Here is a 12438-nt window from a genome sequence, read left to right as displayed (position 1 = left end):
TCACTTAAATCTAAATATCTAAATATAAACTGTTTATATCTTTAAATTTGTGTGCTATTGACAGGACCAAAGCATTGAGTTTTGAAAGAAGAGTTGAAGATATTTGGGTTTAGCGCCCCCACTGCTGGTGGAATGTGGAACTGCAAATGTTCAAAAGCACAATAACTTGTCGTCTCGACACTCCTGTAAAACAATAAAGTGAGTCACTCTGGCCATTAACAAATTATCATGAAGCAAATTAAGAAGACAAAGCCAAAACAAACCAAATGTGCCTAAGGTTGATGGTGCGTCTCATTTCGTGGGCCAGTACGTTTATGATGAAATTAAAAACAATGTGGAAAAAACAGTGAAACAATTCATACAATCGTACAAAACATGAAGGGATGTCACTATACAAATACACTTGACTCAAGATATATATTCGAGATTATCAATGAGGCTACATGAATGCTCGGTGATGATCACACTGTTCCAGAAGTCTTGACTCACTCGGGCCTGTACAATGATGTGATGTAACAGTTCTGTGCGCAATGACACACAGCAAGTCAGAAGCTGTAACTGAATGGTATGACGCAATTTTGATCGCTCGCACTTCCCCATTTTGTTATATTTTACCACTTTGCTCGTTTCCCCGGTACAATTCTTATCAATACAAAAAGAAGCTCTTGTTAGAGTGACTTAGTCCATTTTGACTTAAAGTAGTTCAGTGAAGTAACAGCAGCTCCTCAAAAAAGGTTGATACTGTCTTGTAATAACAATGCCACAAGAGGGCAGCTAAAAACTATGACCGAGATGCCAAAAGATGGCGCCAAAGCAGCATTGTGAATGCTTTGGTCTTGCGCACAAAACAGCAAATCATTGATTTTTTTTTTCAGCGAATAACAGATAAGAGGATCCGAAAATACCTTTTGGGGCATTTGTTAAATGGTACTTTCCTTGTCTGTGTTGTCTTTGTTTTGGGCAATATTGATATTAGCGTGTCCATTCACTCTGTTCTCCTCGAGTCCTTTTTCTTTGGCTTGCTCCCTCAATGCTAACTTCTTCTGCCTCTGGACAAGTTTGCGATACAGGCCTCCCCACATCATGTTCGACAAGAGGTACAGACCAGTGATCAACCCCATGAATGTCCACCTGGAATGTATTTGTACAGTTAATTATCAAACGCCGCATCCATTTTGATTTGCGTCGAAATGTTACTGTACCTGAACGCGTCGGCGTCATAAAGTCGACACGCGCCGCGGCCTCCACACTGCTTGGTACCCCATTTCAAACAGGTCCGGTCAATCAGGGCCCCAAAATATATCGGAGGAGGTATCCCACCTGTAAAATATTCACAGATTTTTTTTAGGGAATGAATTCTCTGTTATTCACTGAAAAAGTAAACTTTTCCCAGTTTTTCTTCTTCGGCCATAGTCTTGTCTAATAGAAATGATAGTGCTTTGGCACTATTTTGTGGTGTTTATAGGCAATTACAACCCTTTATGGGTGAGATTCTGGGATTTTTGGTATCCGGCAGAGCTCAATTAAAATCGCTGGAGAACTGGATTTATTTTTACTTGCTACATTTGAAAATGTGTATCTGTACTTTCTACCCTCTACTTTGTCAAAACAAGACAGGTACTTTTTCCAACTTTCATGGAGGATGACTGAACAAATGTAAAAAAACAGACATATGAAAAGTTAAATATGACTCCATGTGATGCTAAGCTAATGGCTATACTTTCCATACGTCTCCCTTATAGAGGATGGGAAAGTCGCTAACATGGCCGTCACGTTGCTATGTTGTTTTTGCCTATTCGTCCGTTTATTCATGACAAAAGTTGCACAAAACAGAAACCCATGACAAGACTTTTGAAAAGGTACTGAACACTATTTCTGTCAATTGAATCCGCCGTCCACTGGTCCTCAAAACGAGGTTCTAGTGTCTTAAATACAGACTGCGAGTAGTTTTGCCACCTCTGCCGACGACTCACCCAGAGTTCTTACGATCAGCGTCTGCATTCCTAAAGCCAGAGCCTTCAAGTCTCGTTGTATGGACCTGAGGAGTACGATGTAGCCCGGGGTGCCTCCGCACGCTGATATGAAGGAGCCCACCACGGACAGAGCCATGTAGATTTTGAAGACCCGGTCGCAGTTGCTCTTCCTGGAGCACTGGCCCAGCACCGCTGACGTATTTTGGCTTGGACTGATCATTTCGGTAATACAGGAGCAGTTATGGAACACCTATAGATGCAGGGGAGGGGAAATGGGGTGTAAACTGATGTTGGGTGTTGTCATGGTAACCCTTTTTTTTCCCTCCTACCATCTCCTTCCCAGTGCCTGTGGAGGTCTGACACCCAGCCAGACATGGAGAGGCATACGTCATCCCATTGTAAGCGCACACTGGATCCCACTGTTTCATTGAGCAGGAACAGCCGGCGTTGCATTGTGACAACAATGTCTGTGGCTCGTAGGAAATGTCTGGGATTCTGGTCCAACACAGATGTCAGATTTGTTTTTTGTTTTTTGGATGCAGCTGACAGCAGTTTAAAGTGTATGTTAGCCATTCATAAATACAGAATAAAGTAATCCCCCTTCTATCAGGAGTTCAAGATTATAGTTGTTAATTATATTTTGGTTTAGCTTTTAATGACTGTGCATCGGTTGTAATTCCACCATCAACCACTAGGCAGCACACTTAGTTTGAAACAATAAGAATGAAAAAGGAAGTACAGTCAAACCTCGGTTTTCATCCATAATCCGTTCCCGAAGGCTGTTCGAAAACCGAAATTGTTCAAAAACCAAAACCACGCTCTGTCAATTGTTGTCATCCTGTACGCCTACAGAAAGCAACAGCTTTACATCAATTTTATTATGTACATCTTTGGGCATAATTATGGATTTATATTATGTTTGTTCATTTGGATAAAACCAGGATGTTTTTTGGGGGATGAGGGGGAATATACTTTTTCTGACATTTCTATTTGGTGCTTTGTCATGAGGTTTTCCTTGTGTCAACTATGTGTCTTGACTCAATCAAGGTTGGGACCGACTGACTTAAATGCCACGTCTCCGAAATTACTGATGGTACAGTCTGTGCAGTACTGGTCACTCACCCTTGATATGTGACGGTGAGGCCAGCCACTTCTGCGCTCTCGCAATGAAGGAAGACCTGCACGACCAGCAGGCAAAAGGCGCAAAGTGACGCCGTTATGGACACCCTGGCTGCACCGATCACGCCCAGTTTGAAACGCTTCAGAACAAAACCTCCAGTTATGATCCCCAAGGCCACCGCTGGCAAATTGAGTATACCTGCGGAAATGAACGGATTTTAGTGCTTTAACCCTTTTCATGCACCCTGTCGCCTGATAACATGAAAACCCGTCAACTGAAGTAACCGCTGTCCCTCGAAGGGTTAAATATGTACCGTATTTTCACGACTATAAGGCGCCATTAAAAGTCTTACATTTTCTCCAAAATGGACAGGACGCCTTATAATGCGGAGCGTCTAGTGTATGCGCCGAGTTCCAAAGCCTGACTGAGAGCACCTCTGGCCGACACGCTGTTTATACAGAGAAAAGGCGGGCGTGAGTGACGACAGGCATGCGGAAGTCCGCCAATGAGTGAAGGGTGGGCGTGTAAGAGGACGCTAAAGGCACGCCCCTGCAGGTACCAGTCGCGTGAGTACATTGTAAAATGGCGACATAAAGTACAACCGAACTCAGTTTTGCTTCTGTTGCCTTTTTAAAAACGTGTTTTTAGCGTGCGTGCATGCATGCCGTATGTTTAAGCTGGCGTATGTTTTACCATGCCTGGCTGCGCCCAATAATACAGTGCGTTTTGTGTATGTGTCAAATACAGAAATAGCACCCCTTACTGAGACTGCGCCCAACAATACGGTGCGCCGAATGGTCGTGAAAATACTGTACATAAAATTTCTCTCCAATGTAACAATGACTCCAAAGAAGCACTGCTACTGAGAAACACAATCACACTTCCCTTCAATAACATCATTGTTCCCATGAGGTTTGCATCCTGAGTACCTATGAGGAAAATGGCCTTGGAAGCCGACTGGCCGTAGATTTGCTCCAAGAATTTGGGCTTGAAGGTGATCATGCCCATGAAGCCGTTGACGGCCACCAAGTAGGTGAGGATCATCAGGGAGTAAATGCTGTTCCTGAAGAGCCTCTTCAGAGATGGAATAAAATCTGAAAACATCACATATGCACATTTTTTGTTTGTTTGCAATATTCCAGTTGATTTTATTGCACCGTACATCCCAAGGCGATTGTGGTTGCTGCAACGTTTTGGAGTCCCTACAGCTGTTAGCCTCAGTTTGTCTGGAATCTGGTTTAATTTTGAAGGTCATTCAACTTTTGCCCAGATGGCATATTGGCTAGTTACTTCAAGTCCATGAATTCTATCAGTTAATAATTGAACATACGAATCCCCAAAACATATCAGATTTGCTCTTAAAACTTGGCACACGGGCCGTGTCTTTTGTAAGACCGCGTGGTACCTTTCGCCATCTCCTGGAATGTCGCTTCTTTCTCTTCGTGTTCCTGGTCCGGGAGGAAATTATCCTGCTCTGCCTCTGTGGCGAGCTCCAGACTTTTACTCTGATCCTTCTCCTTCCCCTGCTTGGGTAGAGACTTGGGTAGGAACCAGAAGGGGATACTGGAGAGCAAGATAATAGTGCCGGTAGCGATGAAACCCAGCCACCAGGCCCCAACCCAGCGGGAGTCCTTGTAGTTGATGGTCACGCTATCTAGGAATGGGAAGCGTTTTGAGAAGGCAAAGTTAAGAAAGGCTCACTGGTTTTTGAGCCTCCATGTTGACCATGGTACAATATCTCACACTGATAGGGAGTTATTTCACAGATAAGCGAACCCACCAAAATGGTTTAAAAGGGCAACGGGGTGACTGTTACTGCGCACCTAAATTTACGAATCCAACGTCCACGTAGATCTTGGCGAGGAAGGATCCCATCATGTAGCCAAACATGGGGCCCAGGATTCCCACTGTATGGATGCAGGCTGGCATATAAGAAAACCTTTATTAGTCTCGCAATGGAGGAATTCCCAATATCAAGGAAAGCACAGACAAAAATAAGATGGTTCAATAAATTGAAATCATGATTCCAACTGTGGGTCCGTTACTTTGATGCACAGTGGTGCCTCGAGATCCGATTTGTTCTGTCGACATGCTTTGACTCTGAACACTCACGGTTTAAAATCTAATCCTTGCCATCTTCACAAAGACGTTTTTTAGTGTTTTTTTTAAAAAAAGGTCTATAACACTGTGAGACCTCGTCTATAGCATTAAGCTAGCCGACTTTGAGGCAAAGTCATTTGCTCGTTTTAAACGTACAACAGGTGATTCTCTTGTTTTGATGTTTAACAGTACCGTAATTTTCGGATTATAGAGCGCACCTGATTATAAGCTGCACCCACTACATTTTTAAAGGGAAAAACATTTTGTACAAGGCATAAGCCGCACCTGTCTATAAGTGTAGCATGTTCCCATATTGTGTAGCATGACATATTTACATAGAAAGACGGTACACAGGCGGCCGTGAGAAAAATCTTTATATCGCCTGTGAGAAAAATCTTTATAGAAGCCGCTTCATTAAATAAGCCGCAGAGTTGAAAGTGTGTGACAAAAGCCGTGGCTTATAGTCCGGAAATTACAGTACTGTTGAGTTGACTGCCACCACACAGCGCGCAGATCCTATCTTTGTTGTAACTCCAGCGTCAAGCAAAAAAGAACATGATAAACGCTGAAAGTAAAGTCCAGGAAGAAGAGCAACTCATCACAAACCCAAGTAGAAAGGAGTGTTCTCTTCTTTAGAAAAGTCATCCAGATAAGAAACTCCCAGAGGCATGATGGGCGTCTCACCGATCCCTCGCAGCATGTTTCCCAGGAACACATAAATCCACATGGACGAACCAGCAGCTTTCTCACAATCTAAGGGTGTTGAGCATGATTCAGAATGGGAAGTAATTGTCGATGATTATAATGTGATAATAGTTTGCTCTCTGACGTACCTGCTCGGGCTGTTAAATCGGGTACGTCGTCCACATCGGTCAAACTGTGATTGGACGAACATGGCAGAATGCTCTCTGTGCTATTGATAGCAGAACTGTGAGTCATACTCGTCTCATATTTGTACCTAGAGGAACAGACAACTCAGTTGTGTCTTTGACGTACGAGACTCACAAAAAAGTTAGGGATGATGGGTTTGCAAGTGAAATTTCAGATTTTACTTGTAACGCACTCTAACCGATGCAAGTTTACAGTGATCCCTCAGTTATCGCGGTAAATGGGGACTGTGACTGGGCTGCGATAAGTGAAAAACCGTGAAGGAGGAATTTTGTACAAGTGTATGTAGGTACCAGTTTAAAATATTTAAACGGTGATTATACTTTACATATATCAAACAACAACTACAGCAGTACACGTATTTACTGAAATGTTTAATTATAAAACCAAATATAGTAATTAACATTCATCAGCATTGCCTTTGAGAGAGGCGAAGAGACTTGTGATGGTGGCATAGAAGGCGACTCTCCAGGTGTAGCCACCGTTAGCCTCAAGCTAGCTCCTGGCCAGCTATGTGCAGCCAATGTGTTTATGATTACACAATTAAGCAGTATTGATGAGGAGGAGGCGAAGAGAAACGGGCTGCTGCTTTCGGTGAAGCCCAAGCCCAATCTCTCTCTCTCTCTCTCCCTGAAGCATGATATTTAGCCAGCTAGCTCTCTCGCTCTCTCTCTGAAGCATGATATTTAGCCAGATAGCTCTCTCGCTCTCTTTCTCTCTCTCTGAAGTGTGATATTTAGCCAGCGAACTATCTCTCTCTCCCTCTGAAGCGTGATATTTAGCCAGCTAGCTCTCCCTCTCGCACTCTCACTCTCTCTCTGAAGTTTGATATTTAGCCAGCTAGCTCTCTCTCTGTCTCGTATGATATTTAGCCTGCTATCCCTTTCGCTCTCTCTCTGTCTGTCTCACCTCTCTGAAGTGTGATATTTAGCTAGCTAATCATCTCTCTCTCTCTCTCTCTCTCTCTCTCTCTCGCTCAACAGAAGAGAGTCTGCCAGAGAGAGGCTTTTATTTATTTATTTATTTTGGCCAGAGAGAGGCAGGCAAACGATCAGTCAATAGTGTGACGAGACACAAGGGAAGGTGCTGGGCGGGGCTATGAATATGCGCAACCAATCAGCTCACGGGATAAATCCACTCGTGCTGTGTCATTGGTCGACATCGTGCTGGAAACCAATCATGCCTACAGGCATGTACAAAACCTGTGAGTCATTCGCCATTTTTTTTCTGAATAAAGTACTCTGGGGAAAAAAAACTGCGATGTACTGAAGCCGTGATGAATAAAGCGCAATATAGTGGGGAATCACTGTACTTGTTTTGACCGTCTCTTCATTTCATTGGTTTGTCTATTCATTTCACCCGGAAGCCCACTATACCTTAACCTTTTGTGAATAGTGTCATTCTTCAGTAGTAATGGGTTTTTTTTTTCAGGAGTGACCATCGTGTAAGAAGGTGAGTACTGACAGGCCCTGCAGAAAGTGAGGTAGGCTAATGAGGAAGGAGCCAACCGCCATGACTAAGCAGCCGATCGCAATCAGTCTGGGACGATGGAGTTTAGCCCCAAAGTAGCTCACGAAGGCTATCACCAACAAGTTCCCTTCAAAAGAAGAAGCAATCTTATGAGGGAAATGTCTTTATTTTTCATTAAAAAAAAAAAAAAGAAATCCCTGGACTAACCCATTTCAAAGCTGCCATCTATGACCCCAATGAGAGAGCTGGGAATGTCAAAGCGCCTCTCAATCTGGGTGATGGAGCTCTTCATGTATGCGCCACCAAAAGCTTTGGCAAAGTACGCAAACGCCATGGCGGCCAGAAAGAGCTGCAATGAAGAGGGGGGGGGGGCAGATATCATACAAAAACGACCGGGTACTCAGAAAAAGTTTTAAGAAATTCAGCTTTTGGATGAGATATCAGGATGAACCTAAAATGCTCGAGAGCATTTACAGGTGAAGTTAATTTTACTTTTTCTGTACTTTTGAATGCACATGTCCAACTTTTCAAGGAGTTCAATGGCAAAATTCAGTAAAGGGTGTTTTGGACATCCAATCCAATGCCTTTCTGTAACCCCTCCCATTCCTGCTTCAACATGCTGATTCTTCATGACTCGGAGAACATCCTGTTTTAAAGCCTCACCAGTGAGATACTGTTGGCCTCACCAATGGTTAGGTGTCCGCTTAGTCTCGTGATGAAGATGACGGTTTAAATCAGGTGTGTCAGACATACGGCCCGCGGGCCGGAACAGACCCCAAGGAGGTTCAATCAGGCCCCCAGGATAATTTAAAAGTGAAAAAATGCACAAAAGACACGGAATTAATATTTTTAATAAAGTGCAGTTCATGGAGTATCCGCTAGGGGACACACTGTTTTGATTAGAGAAGAAGACAACAGCAGTCTCAGTCTGTCACTGAGACAGGCCCAACACAGCAGACGCTATCAAGGACACAAGAATTCTTTACACATTTAATAGCACTTTCCTTAGTTTGTAAGGTGTAGGCAGGGATTAAATTTAGATTTTATATGTACGTGTGAATGGTTTAAAAATTCCTTTCTTTCGAAATCTCCATCCATCCATCCATCATCTACCGCTTATCCGGGGCCGGGTCGCGGGGGCAACAGCTTTAGCAGGGAAGCCCAGACTTCCCTCTCCCTAGCTACTTCTTCCAGCTCTCCCCGGGGGATCCCGAGACGTTCCCAGGCCAGCTTGGTGACATAGTCTCTCCAGCGTGTCCTGGGTCTTCCTCGGGGTCTCCTCCCGGTGGGACATGCCCGGAACACCTCACCAGGGAGGCGCTCAGGGGGCATCCGAATCAGATGCCCAAGCCACCTCATCTGGCTCCTCTCGATGTGGAGGAGAAGCGGCTCGACTCTGAGCCCCTCCCGGATGACCGAGCTTCTCACCTTATCTCTAAGGGAGAGCCCGGACACCCTGCGGAGAAAACTCATTTCGGCCGCTTGTAACCGGGATCTCGTTCTTTCGGTCACGACCCATAGCTCGTGACCATAGATGAGGGTTGGAACGTAGATCGACCGGTAAATTGAGAGCTTCGCCCTTTGGCTCAGCTCCTTCTTCACCACGACAGACCGATACAACGTCCGCATCACAGCAGACGCTGCACCGATCCGCCTGTCGATCTCCCGCTCCCTCCTGCCCCCACTCGTGAACAAGACCCCAAGATACTTGAACTCCTCCACTTGGGGCAAGATCTCCTCCCCGACCCGGAGGGGACACTCCACCCTTTTCCGACTGAGGACCATGGTTTCAGATTTGGAGGTGCTGATCTTCATCCCAACCGCTTCACACTCGGCTGCGAAAAGCTCCAGTGAGAGTTGGAGAGCCCTGTTTGAAGGAGCCAACAGCACCACATCATCTGCAAAAAGCAGGGATGCAATACTGAGGCCCCCAAAACGGACCCCCTCAACGCTTCGGCTGCGCCTAGAAATTCTGTCCATAAAGGTTATGAACAGAATCTGCGACAAAGGGCAGCCTTGGCGGAGTCCTACCCCCACTGGAAATGATTCCGACTTACTGCCGGCAATGCGAACCAAACTCTGACATCGGTGGTATAGTGACCGAACAGCCCGTATCAGGGGGTTCGGTACCCCATACCCACGAAGCACCCCCCACAGAACTCCCCGAGGGACACGGTCAAACGCCTTCTCCAAGTCCACAAAACACATGTAGACTGGTTGGGCGAATTCCCACATACCCTCGAGGACCCTGCTAAGGGTGTAGAGCTGGTCCACTGTTCCACGGCCGGGACGAAAACCACACTGCTCCTCCTCAATCTGAGGCTCGACTTCCTGACGGACCCTCCTCTCCAGCACCCCTGAATAGACCTTACCAGGGAGGCTGAGGAGTGTGATCCCGAAATCTCATCTTTCGAAATCTCATTTAATCTTAAAATGCATTACTTTAATTTTCAATACCAATTACTTATTAAAGTTTTGTGCCTTTGTACAGTCAGTGGGATCAGTTGCAATGCCAATATGTGAATGACAAAAGTCAATTGCACATTTGTCTAAGGAAATCTAAGGTGCTTCATGAAAGGTTTTGTAAAAGATGTGTTCATTAAATCTCAACATTTTCCTAATGTTCTTGTGCTTCTTTCGACCAAAACAAAGAAAAGACATGATATTTTAATGATTTGTAGCAGAGTATAATTTTAATGGTCCGGCCCGCTTGACATCTACCGAGGCCGTATGTGGCCCACAATGTGAAATGAGTTTGACACCCCTGGTTTAAATAAAACTTGAAGCAAAACATTCATTGGCTATTTCGTGGAATCGTGCTGCGAATTTTGCCACAATGATGCTTGCTACAGAACAGCAAAAAGTCAAAAGTACCGAAACATGTAACAGCCCTAAAAGGTCTAGAGCATTTTAGGTTCAGCCTGAAATCTTAACTGAAAATCTAATTTATTCTGAATAGTGTATACAGAATATACCATATCAGAAAAGGATGCCCACTGGCATATGTTCTCGGTGACCGAGCATTTAAAATTGAAAACGAATTTCATTCATTTCAATAAATAAATAAAAGACAAAAAGCAACATTTAGGTCGAAACCTGAAAAACAGTGGTATACCTCCATATTGAATTTTTGTGGGTTGAAGGTAATCCAGTACTAATTACAGTATTTTCAGGTACAAAAATTCAGTGAAATTCAAATTTTAAAAAAACAACACGATTTCATGAAAAATTTTGCAATTATGCAAACAGTGTTTTCATGTTTTTTGAAGTTATTATTAAATCCAGGATTTAACATCAAATATAGCATTTAAAAATGATGTTACAACATTTTTTATGTAACCATTTGTTTGTTTGTTCCAACTCATGTTTACATAACACAATTCAATCCAAATACCCGCGGGCCGATAACCCTCGAGGATATCAGAAATGAATTTCCTGATTATTGGATATGATTATGGTCTTTCATGTGTTGCCCAGTTATGGGAGAGGATCAGGTTCAAGAAGCAGTTTGATTTTTTTGGTCAACCCTCATCACGTTATTTTATTATTATTTTTTTCCCCCAACAAGTTTGCAACACGAGACTTTTCGTCGTGAAGCAATCCTGCAAATTATTAGTGCATTTGTTTGTGTTATTTCGGCAAGCTTGTTTGCACTGACCTTGAGCTTGGAGCAGCAAGAATCACGCGGCGGCTTGTTGGACTCTACACTCATGATGCTGCTGTGTTTTCAAGCAATCTGTGTGAAAACATTTTTCCTTTCACGATAAACAAAACAACAACAAAAATAATCATGCACCTACAGTCAACCACAACTCGCCATCTGTCAAGAGAAAACACGACCAAGTCCTGTTTTCTCGCAACAAGATGAACTATGATTTTAGATGAGTCATCTTTTTATTTTTTTGCTCGGCTGGTGAAAAAAAAGTCAAAGGTGGGGGAAAAAAAATCTTACCTGAGAAGCAGCAGTGGTCCTAAAAGGGATGGAAGTGATGTGAACAAATCGCCTGCAGGCTTGTTGTACCTGGCAGGACTTTGTGCTGGAGGTCGAGTCTTATCACAAACAAACTATAACATCACCTGTAATCAGTAACCTAACCACTCATGTATGCATGTCAATCATGTTGATAAAAGGCCCCTCCGATGCGCTGTCTCACACACACACATACACACACAGAGGGGAAAAAAAACGCGCCGGCTCTACCTGGTTAAGGTCCAGACCAGGAAGACTCGGGGCAAACAACACGCCGGCCAACCACAGTTGCACATCCTCCCCCCACCCGTGAACATCACTCACGAGTACGCAGCACAACAAACAGCAGCAGCGTGAAGCGGGCCCGAGTTTATTCAAAAAGCCCACGTGTGTCTTTTACTTGACTGTTTTTCCAAACTCAAATGCCTTCCTGTCCTGGAGAAGCGCAGCTTTTGTACGGCAGGGTGTTCCCCCCCACCCCCCTGCCTGCGCCGGATCAAAGTCTTCCTGCCCTACTGATAGCCATTGTCTTTCTTTTACTTAATCCAATCATGCTTACAAACAGGTTAGTATCATATCTTCAATCATTGGAGAGATTGTTTTAATGAATTGATGAAAAGTAACGAAGTCCAAAAGGTATTTAAACGTTTACGTGTAAGGGATTTATTTTTATTTTTATTTTTTTTGTGGGGTGAGGGTATGTTGGTATGTTGCAAAGCATTTCCAACGTGAATTAAATCAGGAAACAATTTAGAGTTTGGAATGGAAATGATATGAATCTGTTTTGTTGAATGAGTCACTGGGAATGAATTGAGAACTTGAGAATTTTGAGGGGGGGGGTGAGGGGGGACGTGGCAAATAGAGATTTTGGGCATGTTGAAAGTCATTCCCAGGATTAATTGAATGAGCTGAAAATT

At 43.9% G+C, this 12438-nt stretch overlaps 1 protein-coding gene across 3 annotated transcripts; it reads right to left on the bottom strand.

Moving 5' to 3' along the window:
* Positions 1–278: 278 nt before the first annotated feature.
* On the bottom strand, positions 279–11938 carry slco1d1 (solute carrier organic anion transporter family, member 1D1). 3 transcript variants are annotated; one of them, XM_086102698.1, is made up of 15 exons: positions 11753–11938; positions 11504–11616; positions 11210–11287; positions 7759–7900; positions 7546–7678; positions 6027–6151; positions 5800–5946; positions 4917–5015; positions 4499–4747; positions 4023–4187; positions 3096–3291; positions 2303–2468; positions 1974–2223; positions 1203–1320; positions 279–1131 (listed from the first exon to the last, which is right to left on the bottom strand). In XM_086102698.1, exons 3-15 carry the CDS (start codon positions 11261–11263, stop codon positions 921–923), a joined length of 2055 nt encoding a protein of 684 aa, XP_085958824.1. In that variant the 5' UTR covers positions 11264–11287; positions 11504–11616; positions 11753–11938; the 3' UTR covers positions 279–920. The 3 variants fall into 3 exon arrangements, with proteins under 3 accessions (XP_085958824.1, XP_085958823.1, XP_085958825.1); XM_086102697.1 differs by lacking the exon at positions 11753–11938 and having other exon boundaries at positions 11504–11744; XM_086102699.1 differs by lacking the exons at positions 7546–7678; positions 7759–7900; positions 11504–11616; positions 11753–11938.
* Positions 11939–12438: the final 500 nt, after the last annotated feature.

This window comes from Hippocampus guttulatus, chromosome 22 (genome assembly GCF_054856545.1).
Source record: "Hippocampus guttulatus isolate MCC_2025c chromosome 22, RoL_Hgut_1.0, whole genome shotgun sequence".
NCBI classification, from domain to species: Eukaryota; Metazoa; Chordata; class Actinopteri; order Syngnathiformes; family Syngnathidae; genus Hippocampus; species Hippocampus guttulatus.
The sequence above is the reverse complement of the archived record's forward strand: the minus strand, read 5'-3'. Positions and strand labels throughout refer to the sequence as shown.